General features: G+C 38.8%; 1 protein-coding gene across 2 annotated transcripts in view; it reads left to right on the top strand.

Moving 5' to 3' along the window:
- The window catches only part of COMMD1 (copper metabolism domain containing 1), a 155,093-nt gene that overhangs the window by 129,790 nt on the left and 3,238 nt on the right, over positions 1-22,065 (top strand). Inside the window, exon 3 of one of the 2 annotated variants that reach the window (XM_046660181.1) lies at positions 21,264-21,397. In XM_046660181.1, coding sequence (XP_046516137.1) covers positions 21,264-21,371 — 108 coding nt within the window. In that variant the 3' untranslated portion in view covers positions 21,372-21,397. Of the gene's footprint in view, positions 1-21,263; positions 21,494-22,065 lie in introns of those variants that run through there. The other variant, XM_046660180.1, reaches the window with a different exon arrangement.

The raw sequence follows: 22,065 nt of genomic DNA, 5'->3' as shown, positions 1-22,065 counted from the left end.
GGGATTTGCCAATTCAGATCCCAGGTGTGGACATAGCACCGCTTGGCACGCCATGCTGTGGCAGGCGTCCCACATAGAAAGTAGAGGAAAATGGGCACGGATGTTAGCTCAGGACCAGTCTTCCTCAGCAAAAAGAGGAGGATTGGCAGCAGATGTTAGCTTAAGGCTGATCTTCCTCAAAAAGAAAGAAAGGAAGGAAGGAAGGGAGGGAGGGAGGAAGAAAAAAAGAATTTTAATTTCTATATATTCAGATATGTCAGTCTTTTTCTTTATGCTTTAGATTTCTTGATTTTTGTTAGATCGCATGTAAAAATATTCTCCTGTTTTGGTCTTTTCTGTTTATTTTTTGACGTTAACATTAAATTTGTAACCCATTAGGAATTTGTATGTAACATAAGTCAGGGATCTGATTTCTCTTTTCTGGTAGCTAGAAAACTGTCATTTAAATATATATACACTTATCTTTGGACTTGAAAATTAACCTTGTATCCATTAATTTAATGCAATTTATCACTGAGTGGAAGGTTAAGAATTGAATATAGGACCTCCCAAGAAAACAACCAAATTCCAAAAGTTTATATAAATCTTTGGTTTATGATGCTGAATTTTATTTCTCTACGATGCTGAAGAAAGAAAGTTTTTTTTTTCAGTTCTGAATGTGTATATACTTTGTCACTACCTGAACCAGGATCAAATAAATATTCTCTTTTTTTTTCTTTTTAAGATTTATTTATTTATTTATTTATTTATTTTGAGGAAGATTAGCCCTGAGCTAACATCTGCCGCCAATCCTCCTCTTTTTGCTGAGGAAGGCTGGCCCTGAGCTAACATCTGTGTCCATCTTCCTCTACTTTATACGTGGGACACCTACCACAGCGTGGCTTGCCAGGTGGTGCCATGTCCACACCTGGGATCCGAACTGGTGAACCCCAGGCCACTGAAGCAGAACATGCACACTTAACCACTGCGCCACTGGGCTGGTCCCTAAATATTCTCATATTGCATTGTTTTGTGTCCCTTTAATCTCTGTTAGTCTAGAGCAGGGATTGGCAAATTTCTTCTGTAAAGACCTGGATAGTAAATATTTTAGGCTTGGTGGGCCTGTGGGGTCTCTGTCACAACTACTCAACTTTGGCATTGTAGAACAAAAACAGTCATAGACAACATGAAAATGAATGAGCTTGACTGTTTTCTAGTAAAACTTAAAACGAACAAACAAGGGCAAGTCACATTTGACCAATGGGCTGAAGTTTGCCAGTTTCTGATCTAGAGCAGTACCACCTGCCTTTTCTTTTTTTCTTTCTTCTTTTTTTTTTTTAAGAGTGTAAGCCAGTGTTCTTGTAGAATGTCTCACTTTCTGGATATCTTGCTACCTCCTCATATGTCACTTAACTTGTTCTTTTTGTTCCTGTGTTTCTTGTAAAATGAAAGTTAAGTCTGGAGATTTGATTGGATTCAGATCAAACATTTTTGTCAAGTTCATAGATGGATTTTTAAACAGAAATCTTGCTCAGAGGGAGGAAGGAGAGAGAGACGATTTTTAGGGTATAGAGCTTTGTGGATGGCATCCAGGCTTTTAAGGCATCCAGGATCTGAGAAAGGGGTTGACAGAACAGAGGAAGTGACAGAAAATATTCCCAGGTACTGGAGACAAAGAAGTTTCTAGTTTTCATGAAGCCATTCCTATCTATTGACCATTCATTCATTGACACATTGCACTCAAAGTGTTAAGTCTGATTAGCTACTGAAATTCTGGCTTTTAAAATTTTAATTAAATATCTCTTTATTCTCTCCTAAATAAAGCAAATTTTAAAAATTTGAACAGTTCTAGGGGCTGGCCCCGTGGCCGAGTGGTTAAGTTTGCGCGCTCCGCTGCAGGCGGCCCAGTGTTTCGTTGGCTCGAATCCTGGGCGCGGACATGGCACTGCTCATCAGACCACGCTGAGGCAGCGTCCCACATGCCACAACTAGAAGAACCCACAACGAAGAATACACAACTATGTACCGGGGGGGCTTTGGGGAGAAAAAGGAAAAAATAAAATCTTTAAAAAAAAAAAAAAATTTGAACGGTTCTAGATTGGTTTTGTTTTGTTTTCTTTTTCTTTAGAGGATCTGCTCTAAACACAACTTCCATTGTCTTATATAAGTCAGGAGAGCAGATGGCACATGCAATGACTTCCTAATTCATTATTAAAATATTCAGTTTTATGACATCTCAAAAAGGCTCATTTGATCTATTTTGTAATTAGGTGAAAATATGCCCACCATCACTTGTTTTCTAAAAGGTTTTCTGCTCTTTAGACGGCAGCTATTATTTTTATACATGTCCTGTCTGACTAGTATTCCTTTAAATGCTCTACATAGGCTCTATAATTGTTGTAACTGGCCTACCTCTAGATTAGGCAAGCCAAGACTTATATCTCATATTTGTTTTGTTTTGTTTTGTAGCCTCTTCCAAGCACAGACTTTAGGTAAACGTGAGGTAGAAAAAATGACATCAGAATCCCACTGATCATTGATAATTAAGGTCTTTTATCTGTGTAGTTCAGAGAGCTACAAAAACATTATCTCATAATTCTCAAATGACTCTGAAGTGGGCAGGCAAATACTATTACCCTAATTTACAGTTGTAGTTTGTGGTCTTTAAAAGGTTAGAGAGTTGCTTCACCTAGAGTTAAAAGCAAAAGTAAGGATGAATTTTAAAAACTGTTTCTTAATCTTTCTAGACCACACTAAGTCCATAATTGCTGCCTTCAGCACTGTAAGGATTATTATGATGCATTTTGAATTTTTCTGTGTGTGTGTGAGGAAGATTGTCCCTGAGCTAACATCTGCCCCAGTCGGCCTCTATTTTGTATGTGGGATGCCACCACAGCATGGCTTGATGAGTGGTGTGTGGGTCTGCGACCAGGATCTGAACTGTGAACTGTGGGCCACCAAAGCAGAGCGCATGAACTTAACCGCTACACCACCAAGCCGGCCCCATTTTGAAATTTCTTTCTGGTCAAAGGATAAAAATATGCGGGCCAGACCCATGGCCGAGTGGTTAAGTTTGCACGCTCCACTTCGGTGGCCTAGGGCTTTGCCAGTTCAGATCCTGGGCGCAGACCTAACACCGCTCATCAAGCCATGCTGAGGCAACATCCCATATAGCATGAACCAGAAGGATCTATGTACTGGGGGTCTTTGGGGAGAAGGAGAAGGGAAAAAAAAAAAAGATGATGATGATGATTAGCAACAGATGTTAGCTCAGGTGCCAATCTTTTAAAAAAAAAGATGAAATGAAAATTTCAGTCTGTTCTGCTTAGTGCATTTCATGCTCAACTAAACATTTCTAGTGAGTGCTTAATAAGTAGTTAATGATGATGGTTCCTGTTATCAAAAATATTTAAGACTTTACAGAGAACAGTGGATACACTATCATTTGTTATTTATCACCTACATGTCCTCAGCATGAATAAAATTTTGTTCTTAAATGTTCTCCAGGACTAGACAGTATACCTAGCATCCAAAACCAATTTGGGGGTGCAGATTATTAATATTAACTTTTGGATAGAGACATTTCTACACATGAATCTGTGTTATTCTTACTCAGACCTATTTCTTTCTCTCATTTTCTATTTCAGTTAATGGCATTACATAACCCAGGCTGGAAATATCAATGATCTTCATTATTTTTCTCTCTCTCACCTCCAGTTCGTTTGGCTACCTAGTCCTGAATGTCTACAGTGTTTTGTTACTCATCTATCCATTTATTCCCATGGCCACTGCCCTAGATCAGGTCCTCTTCTCCAGTTCTCTAATCTTTTGCCTCTCTAGTCTTTCACAGCGCTCCCTGAAATATGCACCTGACTGTTTAACCCCTCTTGAAGGGCTTCCATCCCATCCCCTGAAGTCCTGACGCCTTGCTAGGAAATCTCACCCTGACTATCCCATCCTGACTCTCCTGCCATCAGACTAGACTTTTCAACTTTATACAAATACTCTTTGCACAATGTTTGTACTTTTACTGTTCCCTCTACCCTGGAATATTTCTTCCTCTGTTTCTCCTATAAAAATCCTAGTACAACTGCTGTTTCCTTCATGAACCTCTTTAATGCCTCCAGTCAGACTTAATATCCCTCTTATACATTCATAATACCTGGACTAAACCTTTTCTTAATTACATCTTTGACATTTAATTTTGAGTTGTAGTTCATTGTAGACATACATCTCATCAGTACTACCGTGAGCTTCTTGTGATTGGAGTCTGTGTGTAGAACATAGCCACACCTGTGCATGTAGTCTTTGCTTTTGGCTTTTACTTGAATTCTGTAATTCATTGAGCAGATCAATTGAGCAATTTCAAGAATTGTCATCTTCATATTGCCCCTAAAAAATGACTAGAAAGAATAATTTTGTTTCAGAGATGGTAAAAGCTCAGGGAAAAATTGCTGTCTTTGTACATGTTTCCTAAAATCAGCAATGTAGATAGAAATGGAATCTTCTGTCATCCATAGTAAACCATTCTAAACAATTAAAATTTTAAAGTTGTATGTATAGAAATGGCAAGCAATAGGATATGTTGGAGCATATGAGGAAGCCATTTGGTGTAAACCTAATTTGGCCTGACATTGTTCTTTCCACAAGGGCCTGACTGTGGCCGTTGAGCACGCATTGTATATCTGCTGTAAACATTTCCTATGGCAAGAACAAATGGCCTTAAGATAAAGGTGCAGCTTCCCCCGACATTGGCATTTCCTTGATGATAAGCATCTTTCCTTAGGCTAGGAACTGATTGCTGCACTCACCTTTGACCACCCAGCTTGAGACAACAGACCTGCCACCCTGCTGTGTCCACTGAGACGAGCAGACCTACCTGCTGCATCCATCAATCACTGTGCCGACAGAGCAGTCTCATGACTATTGTAAAGGGGACATTTCAATCATATGTGAAACATCCTGTTTGGGGTATATAACCACTCTGTACACCCTACTTCTTCGGTGCCCTTTCTTCCTTTGGGAAGAAACGCCCCGGGCCATGGTCCTCACATTTTAGCTCAGAATAAACTCACCCCAAATTTTCATTTATAGATTGCTTATGGATTATTTTCGTCGACAGTTGTGTGTGTTCTACCTGTATTCTTTTCTTGGATATTGTTGTAGGACATTAATATAGGGTGACAGAATTTAAAACATCTCTCAGTTAGTTCCATTCTTACATCCTTCCCACCAGCTAGTCATTCATCATTTAAAAGTGCCTGCTATGTGCCAGGCATAATTCTAGGTACTAGAGATACAACTATAAGCAAACACAATCTGTCTTCTAGGTTCAGGAAACAGTTGTGTAAAGAAACCAAATATATACAATATAGTAGTTGATTAAGAGTTATACAAAATGCTAAGAAAACACAGAAAATCTATATCTATATGATTATCAGAATCTGGGCTAAGTTGCTTGCTTTTAGTTTAAATTTCTGTTTGAATCCCTGCTTGTCTGTCACCTTCCTTGCCTATGCTAATTTTGTTTAGGGTTTGTATTTTGGGTTCCAGATTACAAGAGATATAGAAATATTAAATCTAAATAGAATTTTATAAAGAAATATAATTTTTTGAACTAAGTGTGTTATTCATGCCAAATGATATGTTAAGTTCTTAGAAAAATCATATGAACATCAAAATTTTAATAATTTTTCAGCATTAGGGGATTATATGTAAAAGACTGGTGAAAAACTTTAGAAAATGAGCAATCATTTTTCACTTGTGTGAAACTAAGTCTTGTGTATAGTAGTTTCCTTGAATCAAGCTGCACACATGTGCACACATACACACATCGTATTTAGTCAAATGAACAATTTGTTTCCATTGGGTACCAGTTAATCTTACGTGTTTGCTAATCTTAAATGGCTATTGTATCTATTTGGCTTTTAAAATTCTCTGTGGTCTACCTAAGGTAGCTTATTTTCTGCCCTTCCTGAGCTATAGCAAAAAATGTCTGTCATTGCCTGCCCTATCCTGCCAACTGACCTAAGAGAAGCTACTTTCCCTACAGCCCTTGCTGCATGAGTAGTAAACCATGCCAGCTTTTCAACCCTACCCACTGTCCCCCAGCTGATTAGATCAGAGGGAACCCTAAACAAAGATAGCCCATCCATAGGTTAAACAGGTATTTGTGACATGATTTGGTGTGACAGACTCTGCTGAGGCAGAGATAATAGTTTTTTGGTGAGATAGATTCTTCTCAGGATTTTCAACTTAGTGATGCAGGTAAGCTGCCAGATGGTGATGAGCACTGTAGCTGAGAGGTCACCTAGAGCTTGCATTAGAATAGTAATTATTGGCCATCTTTATTCTGCAGAAGTTGTTTTCTGGCAAGAAGAGAATAGAACTGATAAGCAGAAGGGGACACTTTCTGTGGGATGTGTGCATGCATGTGTGTGAGAGTTTGTGTGTATATAAGAGAAAGACACATGCCTGAGAGAGAAACAACAGTTGCTGATGGTTTCCTAGGCCCTGAGAGGCCCAGACTAGCCTCTTCACTGTCCTACAGATCTACCATGCTGCTTCCCCATCCTGTGGATTTGCTTAAGTTGGTCACCCTACCTTTGGTCTTTCTCCCCACTTCAGGCCATCCTGAATATTACCACCAGGTTAGTGTTCCTTAAAATCTGCTCTGATCATGGTATTTATCTGGCCAAAAATCATTAATGGTTCCTGCATTACCTTCGTAATAAAGTTTAAGTTTCTAAGCAACGTGTGCTTAGTTATCAATTAGACTGGAAGCCCCAGAATGATTTGTTGCAGAAGAAAACAGAAATGGTCTGAGGTTGAAATATGAGCTGCTGGAGGTGTATCTCTATATGGTGAATATGGATGGTGGTGTGTTCTGGGGCTTGTGCCTCTGGTGGAAGACTTTTATGAGAACAGCCTTCCCCATCCACCTACTTGCTAGCTGACAATCAGTCTGATGAGAGTCTGTCTGATGATTAACCTGACAGTGTGTCAAACTGTCCAGTAACCTTTTCTTTGAGTTTTAATGATCCCCCTTCTCATGTTTCTCCATTGTCTATAGACTTTATCTTTTAAAGGTTATTTATAAATATCTTTACTCTAGAATTCAGTGTCTTTCACAATTTTTTTCCATCTGCATCCCATTCCTTCTCTAAAGGAATTCCCTTTTTCAGCCAAACTCCTCTGTTCATTCTCCTTCCTCCCCGCAACATGCCAGGCATATTTCTACCTCAATGTCTTTGCATATAATGTTTGCCCAGCCTGAAATATCCTCTCTCCTATCTCCGACTTGCAAGGCGCAGCTTAATACTTACTTCCTCAAATCAGAATAATAATAAATTATATATCAGCATCAATAAATACTTTTTAAATAAATGACTTGCCTTTTCACTGGCAGAAGAAATCTGCACTTTGAAATTATAGTAGACCCAGGTGACTGGGCATTTTGCAAATAAAATAAAATTTCAGGTGGGTCACACAAAAATGTAGTTTCCGAAATCTTTTGAAATAACAAAGATCTGTCAACACTGGACTTCCTTTTCTACAAACGGGCTGGAGCTGAGAAATGATTATCCCTTTAAATGATACTTGGATTTATTACTTTAATCCCACTGCTCCTCTCTCTCTCGCCATATTGCCCCAGCCTTCTTTGGCTCTCTCCCTTGCCCTTCTGTCCCACAGAGAATTGAATTTAAGATGGTGGCTATAGAGATATCCAAGGAAAATGAAAGGTTAGGCTTCCAAGGACAAAGATTATCAAGGTCCTTGATAGTCTATGTCTTAACAGCTGAAAGAGGTGACTTCATACTGACTTCCTACCTCCTAATTGATAATCATCAGTGAGAATATCCCAAAGTAAGGATATTTAGTCATGGGGTAGGATAACAAGAAATGAAATACCTTTCAGAAAGTGATTTTCTGATCTTCGCTCAGAGTGGGGAGTAATCACTATGAAGGGCTATCCAAGTTCTGACATCACTTTTTAAGATCCATTTCCTCCAAAGGGTGAGCCTTTGGGATAATAGAATAGAATTGAAGATTTCAAAACAGCTAATATACAGGAGCAGGTCCTTATTTTGGTCTTAAATGTAGTTGCTCCTATCTCTTTTCTCATCTTGAGTCTTCCCGTAAACGTTTTGATTAGGCAATAATAGTTGGTATTTGTCCAATGTTTTAAATATTTTCAAGTTCTTTTATTATATTGCCTCATTTAAACTTCCTGAAAATCCTACAAAGTGGGATAGAATAGATGAAGAAAATCAGGCTCTAGGAGTTAAAGTGAATTACCCAAGTTCACATGATTATTAAGTGATAGAATTGGAAGTAGATCCTAGATCTTCATATTTCTGGTCTTGTGCTCTGTAATTTTATACTGTCTGGGTCTTCAGTATCTTCCTATGAGTGATCTCATCCTGCTTTTGCATGTGTTACCAAAGGACAGAGGCAATGATGCTAAGTCTGTAGCAAGAAGACAATACTGTGAGAACTGAATTTTGGAACTGGGTCATCCTCTATCTATAATTTATTCAGTCTTTCTCTCTTTAAATCAGCTACCTGGAAGGTGGCAACAGTTTTCTCATGTCAGAAGTTTTGATCTATATGTCTACTGTAGATCAAAAATATTGATCTACTGAAATTGCCTTTTAAATTGTTTTAATTTGTTGTCTTTTTTTCTCATTAGAATATGAGCTCCTTAAAGGCAGAGACTTTATCTTGTTTATTGCTGAATCCTCAATGTGTAGAACTATACCTGGCAGGTAGACACTCAATACATATTTGATGCCTAATTCACTGACTTATTTCTTTTTGCTACCCCAAATTAAATGTTGATGGCTTTTCTCATGTCCAGTTTCTCCTTTAGGTCTGACAGGGGTGGTCAGCCCTGTGAAGGAGTGGACATTGACCTAGAGCTCCTTGGAGTTGAAACAATTAAGTTTATGTGCTAGTCTCTGACTCAGGTGGCAGATAGGTTTATCTGTGTATACCTTTTCTGTCACTGCTGCTTGTACTTTGACTCTTTGTGGCCAATACTTTCAAGTCCCTTTAGTTCAGAGATGTGATGTGTCAAGGTCTTGTCTATACTATGAAATGGAAGAGGTTGGGAAGCATTGCTTTATTAGATTGTAGTCAAAATCTGAGAATCTGGACTTCAGTAAGAAGTCTTCTACATGGTAAGAGTTCTGTGACAATGTAGATGAGCGAAATACACAGACGTATTTGAACCAGTGTGTTTGCACGTCTGCTATTTCCAAGAACAGAAAGTACAAAAATCCAGATTCTAAAAGGTTAAGAAGGGCTTACTGTTTAGCCCTGAGACTTTTCCAGTTTCTTCATGGTTGAACCGGGCCTTGTCTGCTTCCTAATATTTGAATCCATTGGGTGGTCTTGTTGAATAAAAATGTCTGTTAAGAAGGGAGAAGAGGGCAAATAGTGTGCCTTATCCTTGCAGGAAGAAAAAAACTGTTGAAAGAGCACAAAGCTCTCAGGATGTTAAGTAACACTGTAAAAACATGCAGGAGTTGATTTACTATTTGGGGCTTGTCACAGCCAGAAGCAGTTGGTGCTGTTCCGCAATGTGAGAACTTTTTTGTTTCTCCAGGACTGTGTCAGGCCCTAGGAGTCTTTCACATGACCGTTTGTCACTATTAAGAGCCAAGAGCCTGTTTCGAAGAAAACAGCTGGTAGATAAAGTATTCAGCAAAACTCCTTATAAAGTGTTGTAGGGGAGTAGGACATTTCCTCTACCTTCTTTGGATTCTTCTGGCTGGAGAACAAATTAAATTCAAATGAGACAGAGTAACAGGAGAAAATTAAACAAAGCTTTGTAACATGTATACATGGGAGAGGCTCAGGCAAGCTGAGCAACTCACCAAAATGGCTGAAGCCATCACCTTAAATATCGTCCTCAGCTAAAGACAAAGGAGGATGTTGGCGGTGGGGGGAGTCAGTTACAGGAGGTCACCAGAGAAGTACAAAAAAAAAGATGCAGATTTAAGTCCCTGCCTTTGGCATTGATCAAGAGTTTCTAGAGATAAGGTCATCCCCCCTTCTTCCTGGTACAGAGAGGGAGACACCTTCACAGATGGAGATTTCCTTTACAATGTAAATGTCTCTTAACAAAGGGTAAGTAAACTCTGCTTTTCAGAGTTGCCTTCCTGTCTGCAGTTTATTAAAAGTAACCAGCCCCAAACAATCCTCATGCCAAAGAGACATATCTTGGGGTGGCCAATTCCAGTCCCCCACTGTGTCAAGGGACAGGATGTGTGTAACAGGGTAGAAAGCGAGACTAACATTTATTGAGAGCCTGTTTCACACTAGACACTGCTGGTTGCTTGCACATGTGCTATCTTGTTTAGTCTTTATGACAGTCTTATAAGATACATCTTATTTTTCCATTTTCTAGATTTAGAAACCAAGACCCAAGAATATTAAATTGCTTTCCCGAGGTCACACAGCTAATAGTAGTAGAGCCAGATCTAAATCCAAATTGTCTAGCTCTCAAACCACTGATTTTCCCCCCATAAGACTGCTTTGGATTCCATGGGTAGTGATGGAAAGGGCTCACTTCCTGATCTTCCTGTAGAGGGAGAGGGAAATAGCATAATTTACATACATTTACATAACCCTAACTTTCAGAATGTTTTAAATATACTGACTTTTAAACATAATAATGAGATTTCATGAGTGATGCACTGGAGTGAGCTAAGTGTTTTTCTCCCTGAATTAAAGATGTTTGCAAAAGTATCTGACTTTCTGGAAATTTCCAATAGAACCATTATGTCCTAAGGAACAAAGGCTAATAGTGGCCTTCAGGGTATAGCTTCTTCATTGTCATATGTTTAGATTTAACCTCCACTTGAGAATTCCCATTTCTAAAACAGTTCATTTAATCTGAACTATTAGTATTTCTTGGAGGCAGACTCAGATTTAGGGCTTCTGTCCTATATATGATAGAAGTGTTGGAAGTTCTGTCTTAATGTTCAGGATACAGTATTTTTACTCTTCATTGATGAAGAGAAAATAAAGGCTTTGCATTAGAATATGTTTTTCTCTTTTCAGACTATGGATGTAAACCCTCATTTCAACACAGAAATGAAAACATAATTTTCCATTTGGTTTGCTGGAGGCCCCCCTCACGGTTTGAAATGAGGGACACAGGAATTTTCTTGTTTGTTTCATTTTATTTTTTTACCCTTAGGGATCATTTGACTTTCATTTGAAGTTCTAATGGGGGAGGGGGAACACATAGGAAAATGATGGAATATTTGAGTTAATAACATAGAAAAACCCAAATTAAATTAGATTCCAAATCTCAAAAGTAGGTTTGTAGTTCTATACTTTGAAGAATTGGTGCAGCTGCTATAATTCGTTGTTGTTTTGTTTTAATCACTGATATAGAGGATTAATTTAAGATAAATAGAATAATTTTATTGGTGTTTTCTAATAGAAGGGGAGGATCAGAGTATCGTACTAAAACAATAGATTGTAAATGCTCTACATAACAGCTCCCTTCAACTCTTGCTAAGGGCAAGGGATTTATGGAAATGAAGTATGAATGGCATCTTAACCATGGACTTCCTGATTTTTCAATGTTATTATTGAGTATTAAAATTATCTCTCAATTTGACTGTAAGAAAATTACTTGATTTGGGTGTTCTCCTCTTTTTTAGGATTGACAGCAATAGGTTGACAGGAAGGACAGGGTTTGCTCCTGAGCTCCGGACCCTGCTTTTAGTCAGTTCTCCTTAGCCGTCTCCTAAACAGGTTCATGTTCTTGGCAGCTCTCGCCTGGAGTCTTCTTTGAGTTTGGTGCCTTTGTCATGCTCTTCCACTTGTTGCACTGACCAGTGTCGGGATGGGAGTCAGCAGGCACACGCTCACTGTAGCACCCCTGGTATTCTTCTACTAGCCAGTGCATGTGTACTTCTTGGGCTAGTACAGGCAGCAGCGGGATATCTGGAGGCAACCATTAGGAGCATCCAGGAAGCAAGATGCTGCTGGCAATGAAGTACGTTGGCCAGACTAGATTGCCAGAGATAGTACATAGTGTCAGAGTGAAGTACTTCTTTTTCCCTTTGGGAAAGTAAATAGAGATGCTACTTAATCAACCAATATTATTTTAATGTTGCTGGGTATGAGATATTGTGGAAAATCAGAGAGCTGTAAGATATAGCTTTACCCCCCAACTCAAAACTATGTTAAGTTTACTACGTTAAATATTCACAGCAACCTTACCAATTAAATCTGTTAAAAATCACCTTTCTACAGATTAGGAAACTAAAACCTAGCCAGCTACACAACTAGAAGTGGTGGAGTTTTGATTTAGATTTGAATTTAGGTTTGTGTGACCTCAAATCCCGTGTTCACTAATCATTGGGGATAGGAACTAGTAAATAGATAGGCATTCATACACACATAGAATCTCATTATGAGGCAACATCAGACAAACCCAGATTGATGTAGGGGAGGAAGACATTTCCTCTACCCACTCTGGGTCCTTCTGGCCGGACAACGAATTAAGTTCACATGAGAGAGAATAACAGGAGAAAAGTAAACAAAGCTTTATAACATGTATACATGGGAGAAACCCAGAAAAACTGAGTAACTCACCAAAATGGTGGAAGCTCTCACCTTAAATACCACCCTCAGCTGAAGACAAAGGAGGAGGTTGGGGGTGGGGGAGTCAGTTATGGGAGATTACCAGAAAACCACAGTAAACAAGAGTAAGATTATTACACAGATTTAAGTCCTTGCCTTCCTCATTGAAAAGAGTTTCCAGAGATAAGGTCATCCCCCCTTCTTCCTGGTACAGAGAGGGAGACACCTTTACAGATAGAGATTTCCTTTACAATGTAAATGTCTCTTAACAAAGGGTAAGTAAATTCTACTTTTCAGAATTTCTCTCATGTCTGAAGTTTTTTAAAGTAACCAGCCCAGAATAATCCTCATGCCAAAGAGATGTTTCTCAGGGTAGCCAATTCCAGTCCCCCACAGTGACATTTTTTAAAATAACCAGCTTCTATTCTTCAAAAATGTTAAGATAAGAAACACAGCAAAGACTGACTGAAAAACTCTGTCAGATTAAAGAAGACTAAAGATACATGACATCTAAATGCAATCAACTTGTAGATTTGATTTGGGAGCAGGAAAATAACTTTATAAAGGACATTATTGGGGCATTTGATGAAATTTGAATATAGACTGGGTTAGATAGTAGTATTTATCAATTGTTTATAACCATGGCTATATAAAAAAAGTCCTTGTCTTTAGGAAATATACACTAAAGTTTTTAGGGATAAAAGGGCATGACATCCTCTACTTACTCTCAAGTGGTTGTGAGAGAGAAAAAGAGAATGACAAAACAAATGTGGCAAAATATAAAGAATTAACAAATGGTGAATCTGGGGAAAGAATATGGGAGAGTCATGTTTTTTGTATACTTGAAATGAGGTAATGAAATCTTTTAAATGCCTTGTATTCTACAAATGTGACTGAAATTCTTCAGAAAGCAACAAAACCCAACTGAGGCATCTCAGCCAGGAGTTAAGGACCATATTCTGTTTATGCTTCCTCCATTGGCAAAGAACTTGCCAAACCAAGCTGAGGAGATAAACATAGACTGTTATTTCACAGAAGAAATATCTAAGTCATGCTGTCAAGATGTTTTTCTTATACCTCCATTGTGGACTTACCTCACTTTTCTTCAAAATAATTAGTGGTTTTCACTAATATTTTTGTCCTATTTCTTTTGACCCCTCTTAGATAGTTCCTATTTCTTATTTATTGACATAATCTTGGATACAGTGGTAATTGTGTTCTTTTTAACAAAAGGATTGACTACAAAGTAGAGTAAGCATTATTTATTTTTACTATTTGTGTTTGTTTATTTTTATTTATAACAGTGTATATGCTGCCTGCACTCTCTTTCTATTATAGGTGATTATCACTCAAGCCTTGATTATGTGAGTGAACTATGCTGTTTCAGGCTCTCTCAGGGGCTCTCTGTCTCTTCACTTCACACAGTCCTATTTACCCTTTGCTTGGCCAGAGAATAGATGTGGGCCAAATATGAAGGATGTTAAAGGTTTAAACTCATAATTTAGTATCTGTATCTTTTTCTCCTATCCTTTTTCATTCTCATACCTTTTTCTTTTTATTTGAGATATAATTGACCTATAATATTATATTAGTTTCAGGTTTACAACATAATGATTTGATACTTGAATATATTTCAAAATGGTCATATTTATCTTTTTGCATTCCAAAAATGCCTATAAATGCTGTGATTTTTTTTTCAAGATGAATAATTTGGTGTTCTGGGTTAGACAGTAAGGCAGAATTGGGAATTCCTTCTGATATAGATGGAAAGATCCCCAGGTTTAAGCAGGTATTTTGGTTCTACTGACTGACTGGGAGAAGGAGCCTCAATCAAGGAGCTCTACACATTAGTCAATAGAACAACAAAGGTAAACATTGCCTCCAGCTCTCCTGGTGATGGGGACAAGTGGCTATATATATAACTGAATCTTCCCTGCTTCTCCCTCCCCTCCCCAGCCAACACACAGAAAGAGAGAATAAAAGACCATCTTGCCTCAGAATAAGAACTTAGACTCTTTATAATATGCTTTTCTGCATGGATCACAGGCACATATTAGCTTAGCTGTGCTGCCGACCCATCATACTTAAAATAATGCTAGAAATCTTCCATATGCAGCCAGTATGTACTCATTGCCTATCCAGATGTTTTTATAGCCCTCTTTAGATTGACTTTGAGTCATCATACTGTCAACGCACAGCTTTCCTTTGAGTCTTTGTTAAAATTAACTGAATCATAGAGTAACTTTCACATGTTGGTACTTAGTGACTATTAATGATTGTGTTTATGTTATATATGAGGGTGAGTCAGGATTGTGAAATGGTTAAGCAATTGGACTTTGAAGCCGCACAGACCTGGGTTTAAAACTGGCTCTGCTGCTTATTACCTGTGTGGCCTTAAACAAGTTACTCATCTTTCCTTATCTATAAAACGGGATAAAATTATCCTTACCAATGTACAATGTTGCATGTAAAGCACTTAGTATAATGTCTGGCATTTTGTATGTATTCGATAAATGTTAGCCATTGTTAGTTATCATTCCTATTAATATTATTATCATTAGTGCAATTTCTGTATCCCCTTGCGTTTGCTAATGTCTTCAGATTTGTCACACTTTTCCTCCAATCTCTCCTACTCCTGTCTTCCAAGCTGATTTCTTTTTAATTGTGGCATTTCATCTTTTAGGTATTTCATTTTCCACCAGGGTCCAGACATGATCCTCACATTGCCCTTGTAGGGGAGGAAGACTTTTCCTCTAACTGATGTGGGTTCGTCTGACCGGAGAACGAATTAAATTCACATGAGACAGAATAGCAAGAGAAAATTAAACAAAGCTTTATGAGGAACCATGGCCCGGGGCCTTTCTTCCTGAAGAAAGAAATGGCACCGAAGAAGTGGGGTGCACAGAGTGGTTATATACCCCCAAACAGGATATTTCACATATGATTGAAATGTCCCTCCCACAATAGTCACAAGATTGCCCTGTTGGCACAGCGCTTGATGGACACAGCAGACAGTGGGTCTGCTATCTCGGAGGGCGTAGCAGGAGGCAAGTCTATTGTCTCGAGCTGGGTGGTCACAGGTGAGCCCAGCAATCAGTTCCTAGCCTAAGGAAAGATGCTTAATCCTTAAGAGAATGCCAATGTTGTGAGGGGGAGGGAAGTCAGTTACAGGAGGTACCAGACAAGCACAATAAACAAATGCAGATTTAAGTCCTTGCCTTCCGCATTAAGAGTTTCTAGAGATATCTTTACAGATGGAGAGTTCCCTTACAATGTAAATGTCTCTTACAAAGGGTAAGTAAATTCTACTTTTCAGTTTCTTTCCTGTCTGCAAAGTAACTAGCCTCAAATAATCCTCATGCCAAAGAGACATATCTTGGGGTGGCCACTTCCAGTCCCCCACCCTCAAACTTTTCTTTTCCCTTCCCTGCTTCCAAAGTCTGCTGAATAACTGGTGACCAAGTAAGAAACTCTGTTTCTTCTCCAGTTAGGACATGACTACCTGTTCTGTCTTTTGCAAAAGACTGAACTTTTAATCTCTAGTTTCTAGAACCATGGGCAGTTTTAAGTAAATGAGGCCTTACTTTCTCTTCCTCCATAAATTGGATCAGAAGTATATCAAAGCCCATGAAATCCACTGCGTTTATCTGATGAGGTCTTCCTGCCACATATAGCTGAAAAGATCTGCTTTGAGTCAAATCGACAAGGTCTTTCACTTCTATAGTTAGTTGTTCAAAGTATCTTACCTCTGGCTTGGTGTCTTCCTAGTTAATAGGGCTGTTCTAAGAATCAGATCAGATCATGTATATGAAAAGGCTTTCTAAACTGTAAAGCACCAAGTTAATATGAAGAATGATTGATTATTGCATATGAATAAAGGCCCCAGCAACCTAAGTGATGTAGAATTCAACCCTAGATAATAGAAATGCAATCTTCTCTCTTCTTGCCACCTCCAGAAGTTTGCAGTAAACTATTTGAGCTAGAGAGGCTGGTGACTAATTACATGCAGTGACTACAAATCCTTTCTTCTACCCTCATCTTCCATATTCTCTCACAGAATGGTGTACTACATTCTAAATCAGTCCTCAGGACTGGACTTTGGGACACAGCGTGGCAGACAAGGTACTTAATAGGATCTGGAAGTAAGGATTTGGAAAGATCTCTTCTGTGCCTTTTTTCACTCCCCTTCCTGGCAGCTTTTATCCTGGCAGCCCCTGTAGATTAAATGACATTTCAAAATTGAGTTCGTTGAGAATGAGGCCAAATATGGCTTCTGCCAAACTTGGCTGGCAAACCTGAGCAGTCAGCAGATCGCTGTTGTGTATGTGTGTTTTTCTTGTTTCTGGACTATTAGAAATTCTTTTCTGTACGATCTGAACAGGAATTCCAGAATCGTGTGATATCATCATCATCGTCATCATCATCTTCAACAGCAAACACTTACCGGGATGCTTGGTAAACTCAGGACCCTCCAAGCATTGGGGATTGTTATGGACTGAATTTTCACACACACACACCCCCCATTCATATGTTAAAGTCCCAACCCCAGTACCTCAGAATGTAATAACTGTATTTGGAGTTTGTTGAAAACCCAAGGAAATTAGTCCCCTTTCGCCACAATCTCAGCCAAAAAAAATTCATCAAAGTTTTTTCTCCCCAAATCAGCATTTTCTCAATTTGCAAGTCTTCCTATCCTTAGTCATTTCAGCCTTATATAGCTTTATTTGCTTGCTTGAGAGAAGGGCCAGGGGAAATGCTGCTTTCTAGCTATGCCTATTTCTGCTTAATTGTCCTGTCATGAATGACTTAAAGGAAACCACATTAAAAAACCTGGGAATAGATAGATAGTGCTATTGGTCGAGCAAGTTGGTTATCCCCCTAGTTGGAGAAAATCTGCGATCCCAGATTGGTTTGATTAGTACCACTTCTGTCTTCTTCCCCTGGCGAGAAGTTTGTCATTCATTGCCACACTTCTGTCTTTTTATGAAATACATTAAGATGTTTTCTCCATCTTAATTTGGAGATTATCAAGAACCTCTTAGAAAGCAAGTGCCATTGCATGCTTTGTTCCTGCCTGACTAATGGTATTGCCTAAATAAGCAACTCTGGATGTGTTTTGTTTTGTTTTTTAATCTTCTCTATTCCTTTCATGTAAATATATTTTGTTTGTCAAAGTTGTTTGCAAATGAGTTTGCTCTGGAATGTACCTCATCAGGAATGATGAGGGGCCCCTATTTAAACTTCAAAGTAAAATTAGCAACACTCTTTTTCTCATGTGCTAAAGAGTTTTGTCATTTGGTTTCTCTAAAATTTAAGCGAAATTTCTCCTTCCTTCTATGTGATTTGCCTTTTCAGCTGTTTAGCAGTTTTTCCTCTGCTTCTTTGTCCATTGTCACATGGGAACTAATTCTACTTAGGCAAAAACTAGTATGATTTCCTGCACATCAAACTAGAGCACCTAAAAATAGTTTTTTACTCAAATATTTTTCAGCCAAAGTTTTTCAAAATACAGAAAATCTTAATAGCCAAACATTAAATCCTGCCAAAAATAAAAAGTTATAAAATGAACTGGAGCACAATGTTTAGAAAAACATAGAAATCAACCAATGATCTAATAGTATTGAACTTTTAATGTTTATGTAACTTGGCTCCATTTTATTTTCTTTCGTTGGGTATTTCTAAAATAGTCTTTGTAAATGCTTAAGTTCTGGTACTCAAGTAAATCAGTACAAAATCAGGTATTTCTTATTAGTTCACATTCTTCTCTATTAAATATACTCTAATTGAGTTTGAAAGTGTCCAAATGTAAGTCAAATGTGGGTGTTAGTGGGCAACGGGTTGAATCAAAGAACTGGGAAGTCACATAACTGGAGCTAGTCTCTGGGTTTCTTTTTTTTTAGTGGTAAAATGAAGATTGATAGTACTTCCACCTTTCACTATCCACTGACCTGTAATACAGAGCAGAATATATGTCAGGCTGCTTTGAAATCTCTGGGTGTAAAAGAACAGTGATGATCTTGGTTTAGCAGTACATAGTTCAGCCAACAGACGAACCACTCATTCTTGCAAGGTCAAAACTATTTTCTCCCTTTCAGAAACAAGTTGGGGTTGCCTGGGCAAAAATACGTGTTCCTTTTGACCACACATTGGCAAGACAGGCATGTCTAGTTTTCTTCTAAATCATGGCTCTAGCTTTTTCCCAGCTAAGAAATCTTAAACCAAAAGAATCTCAGGGTCCTGTTCTTTGCATACTCCCACTTTCTCTCTTAGAAATTCAAAGAACTTTAAGTGGACAGTGGGTTTTTTTTCCTTCTCCTTCTTCTCCCCAAAGGCCCCCCAGTACATAGTTGTATATTCTAGTTGTAGGTCCTTCTGGTTGTGCTATATGGGACGCCGCCTCAGCATGGCTTGACAAACCGTGCCATGTCCACGCTCAAGATCCGAACTGGCAAAACCCTGGGCTGCTGAAGCAGAGCGCACAAACTTCACTTGGCCATGGGGCCAGCCTCAAGTGGACAGTGTTCTTGGAATCTCATTGCCTTGCTGGCTCACAGGCCCTGAGCCTACAGATAAAAATGAAAGCACGGCAGCAGAAGGATGTATGTGTGTGAATTCACCCTTTGGTTTTCATTGAGATTATCTTGTTAATGCCCCCTTTGTAAGGTTCCCTAGGTTTACCTGGTGCCTAGCAACCTTGGTGATCAGGTGATTAGAAAGGCATGGAGAGTATGGAGCAGGAATCTGAGTAGCTTAAAATACTTCACCTGTGGGTCTTTGCATTTCATATGGGTTATGGGGTAAGGAGAAGGATTTGCCTTTGGTACTTTCTTAGTTTTTATATTTTGTGCCCTACCTACTTATCCCCCTCCTCCCAGTCTCTCTTAATGCTAGGTAACCTGTGTTGTAAGACAGGCTACTTGGGTTCATTCTTCCTGGAAGAAAATAAATCTCCTGATTTAAGTAATAGAAAGATGTTATTGATTTTTTGTATTACCTCTCCTGGGAGTTTTTATGTTTTAAAGACATTATCTAGGCTGAGAACAATAGTCCTGGCTACTAAAGGAAGGGAAATATTTGGGATAAGAAGATCTTTCTGGCCTAAATTGCACCATATGGGTATGATTTTCAAAACCAGTTATGTGAAGTCACAATTAGAGTTCCTCCCAATAGCTGTAATCTCCTTTTCTATAAAACTTTTTGCACAGCTGCCATGATTTAGTCAGATTAACCTGTTTAAATTTCACTTCCTTTTTCCCTCTTGTGGAAATATTTAAAAGATCCACCAAAAAGAAGAAGGAAGTAAAGCAGCAGAGACTCAGATAAGAGGTCTCTGAATAGTTAAGATCTGATCTTACTTTAAAATTTTGCCACTGTTTATAAAACCTGTGTGTGCCACTTGCAAAGTTGAAGTTAGGTACCTTAATTTGTTTTGCCATAACTCACATCAGTGGGAGATATGAAACTTCACAGATACCCAATGTCTCTTTTCTCCCTTGAGTTTCTAGTTAACTGACTAAAAGTTCATGTTTTCCCATAAGGTTTATTTTTTAATATAATAAAAATTTGTGGGAGTAGAGCTTTTTAATTTTTTTAAGCACTTTAACTCCTGTTGTCAGGTCCTTCTCACAAAAGTCCTTTGAAATATCTGAATGACATCTCAAGAAAACTCAGTAATGTCCAGTGATGGTTAATGCTTTTCAGCTACACTGGTAATATTCTGTCCTCTTCTAGTAGATTGTGGGAATATGGAAAAACACTTCCTCTAGAAGCTGCTTTGGCTCTGAGAGTACCTGGAATGTGCTGAGGCAGTGCTATATTCATTTATTAGAGTGAATTCTCTTAGCTCTTGGGGACCCTATCTTGGTGCTACATAGCTCTTAACATATTATGGACACTTAAGAGAATTTTGGGGTGAGTCATCTTAATTTAGTTGCTCAGTAATTAAGTTACAGTCTTAGAGCTCCTGAAGAGTCAGAGTTTAGTCTTATATCATCCTCAGTAGGATGATTTGCTTTGTGATTTATAGTATAATTTTTGTGCATTTTGAAAAACTGAGTTAACATGCTCTTTACACAGTAGGTGTAGGACTTGTAGGCTATTGTATTTGAAATGAGGATTTCCTCAGGATAAAAATGGCCTGAGTGGGCCGGCCCGGTGGCACAGCACTTGGGTGCACATGTTCCACTTCAACGGCCCGGGTTCACCAGTTCAGATCCTGGGTGTGGACGTGGCACCACTTGCCAAGCCATGCTGTGGTAGGCATCCCACATATAAAGTAGAGGAAGATGGGCATGGATGTTAGCTCAGGGCCAGTCTTCCTCAGCCAAAAGAAGAGGATTGGCAGCAGATGTTAGCTCAGGGCTAATCTTCCTCAAAAAAATAAAAATAAAATAAAATAATAAATAAAAAAAATAAAAAGAGCTTCTCATGTGCCTCATAATGAGAACACCTACCATTTGTATACCTCTTTACCATTTATGAAACACCTCATAGAAGTAGTTTCATTTAGGGCATTGTGTGGATGTGCTTTGCTGGGTAAAATATCATCTAGGTGTTTAAGGCCTGAGTCAGGCTTGTTGGGTAGGGGCCCTGGGCCTTTGGATCAGGGTCACACCAGATCCAGAGCCTTGGCTATCTTGAGAGTCTCTTCTAAAACATTGTTTTATGTTTTCCAGGAATCTGAATTTCTGTGTTTGGAATTTGATGAGATCAAGGTCAACCAAGTCCTGAAGAAGCTCTCAGAGGTAGAAGAAAGCATCAGCACACTGATGCAGCCAGTCTAGCTGAAGATGGAGTTGTTGAAGCAAAGGTGTTCATGATCCCTCCCCAGTGGCCTGTTGTGATTTTTTTTTAATCTTATTCCCCCAATAGTATTAAATCCTCAAATACATATCCTGCTTGCCTCTGTTTGCTGGGATTGCATTCTTTTTTTTGATGAGGAAGATTGGCCCTGGGCTAACATTGTTGTCAATCCTCCTCTTTTTGCTTGAGGAAGATTGTCCCTGCACTAACATCTGTGCCAGTCTTCCTCTATTTTGTATGTGGGATGCTGCCACAGCATGGCTTGATGAGCAGTGTGCAGGTCCACACCCAGCATCCAAACCCACGAACCCCAGGCTACCAAAGCAGAGTGCGCAAACTTAACTACTATGCCACTGGGATGGCTCTAGGATTTTTCCCTTTCATTCACTCTTAGAGTTGTTCTACTGCAGAGGTTCTCATACTTCAGCATCCAGAGGCACTTATAAAAGTATTTTAAAAATAAACATAAAGGGGCTTCAAGAACCTATCCCCAGAGAGTTGGGCTCTATAGGACTGAAGTGGGGTCAACTTAAAAACCCTTGCAATGGTGGTTGGTTCCTGGGTGGGATTTTAGGGATTTACACACGATAAATCATGGAAGAATTAGAAAAGGAGGAAAAAAACATTTTACTCATGCAAATACGAGGCTGACCAAATGCCATGTGTCCTAAGCTG

Source organism: Equus quagga, chromosome 5 (assembly GCF_021613505.1).
Source record: "Equus quagga isolate Etosha38 chromosome 5, UCLA_HA_Equagga_1.0, whole genome shotgun sequence".
Lineage (NCBI taxonomy): Eukaryota > Metazoa > Chordata > Mammalia > Perissodactyla > Equidae > Equus > Equus quagga.
Note: the sequence above shows the minus strand (reverse complement) of the source record. Positions and strands in the feature narration are given on the sequence as shown.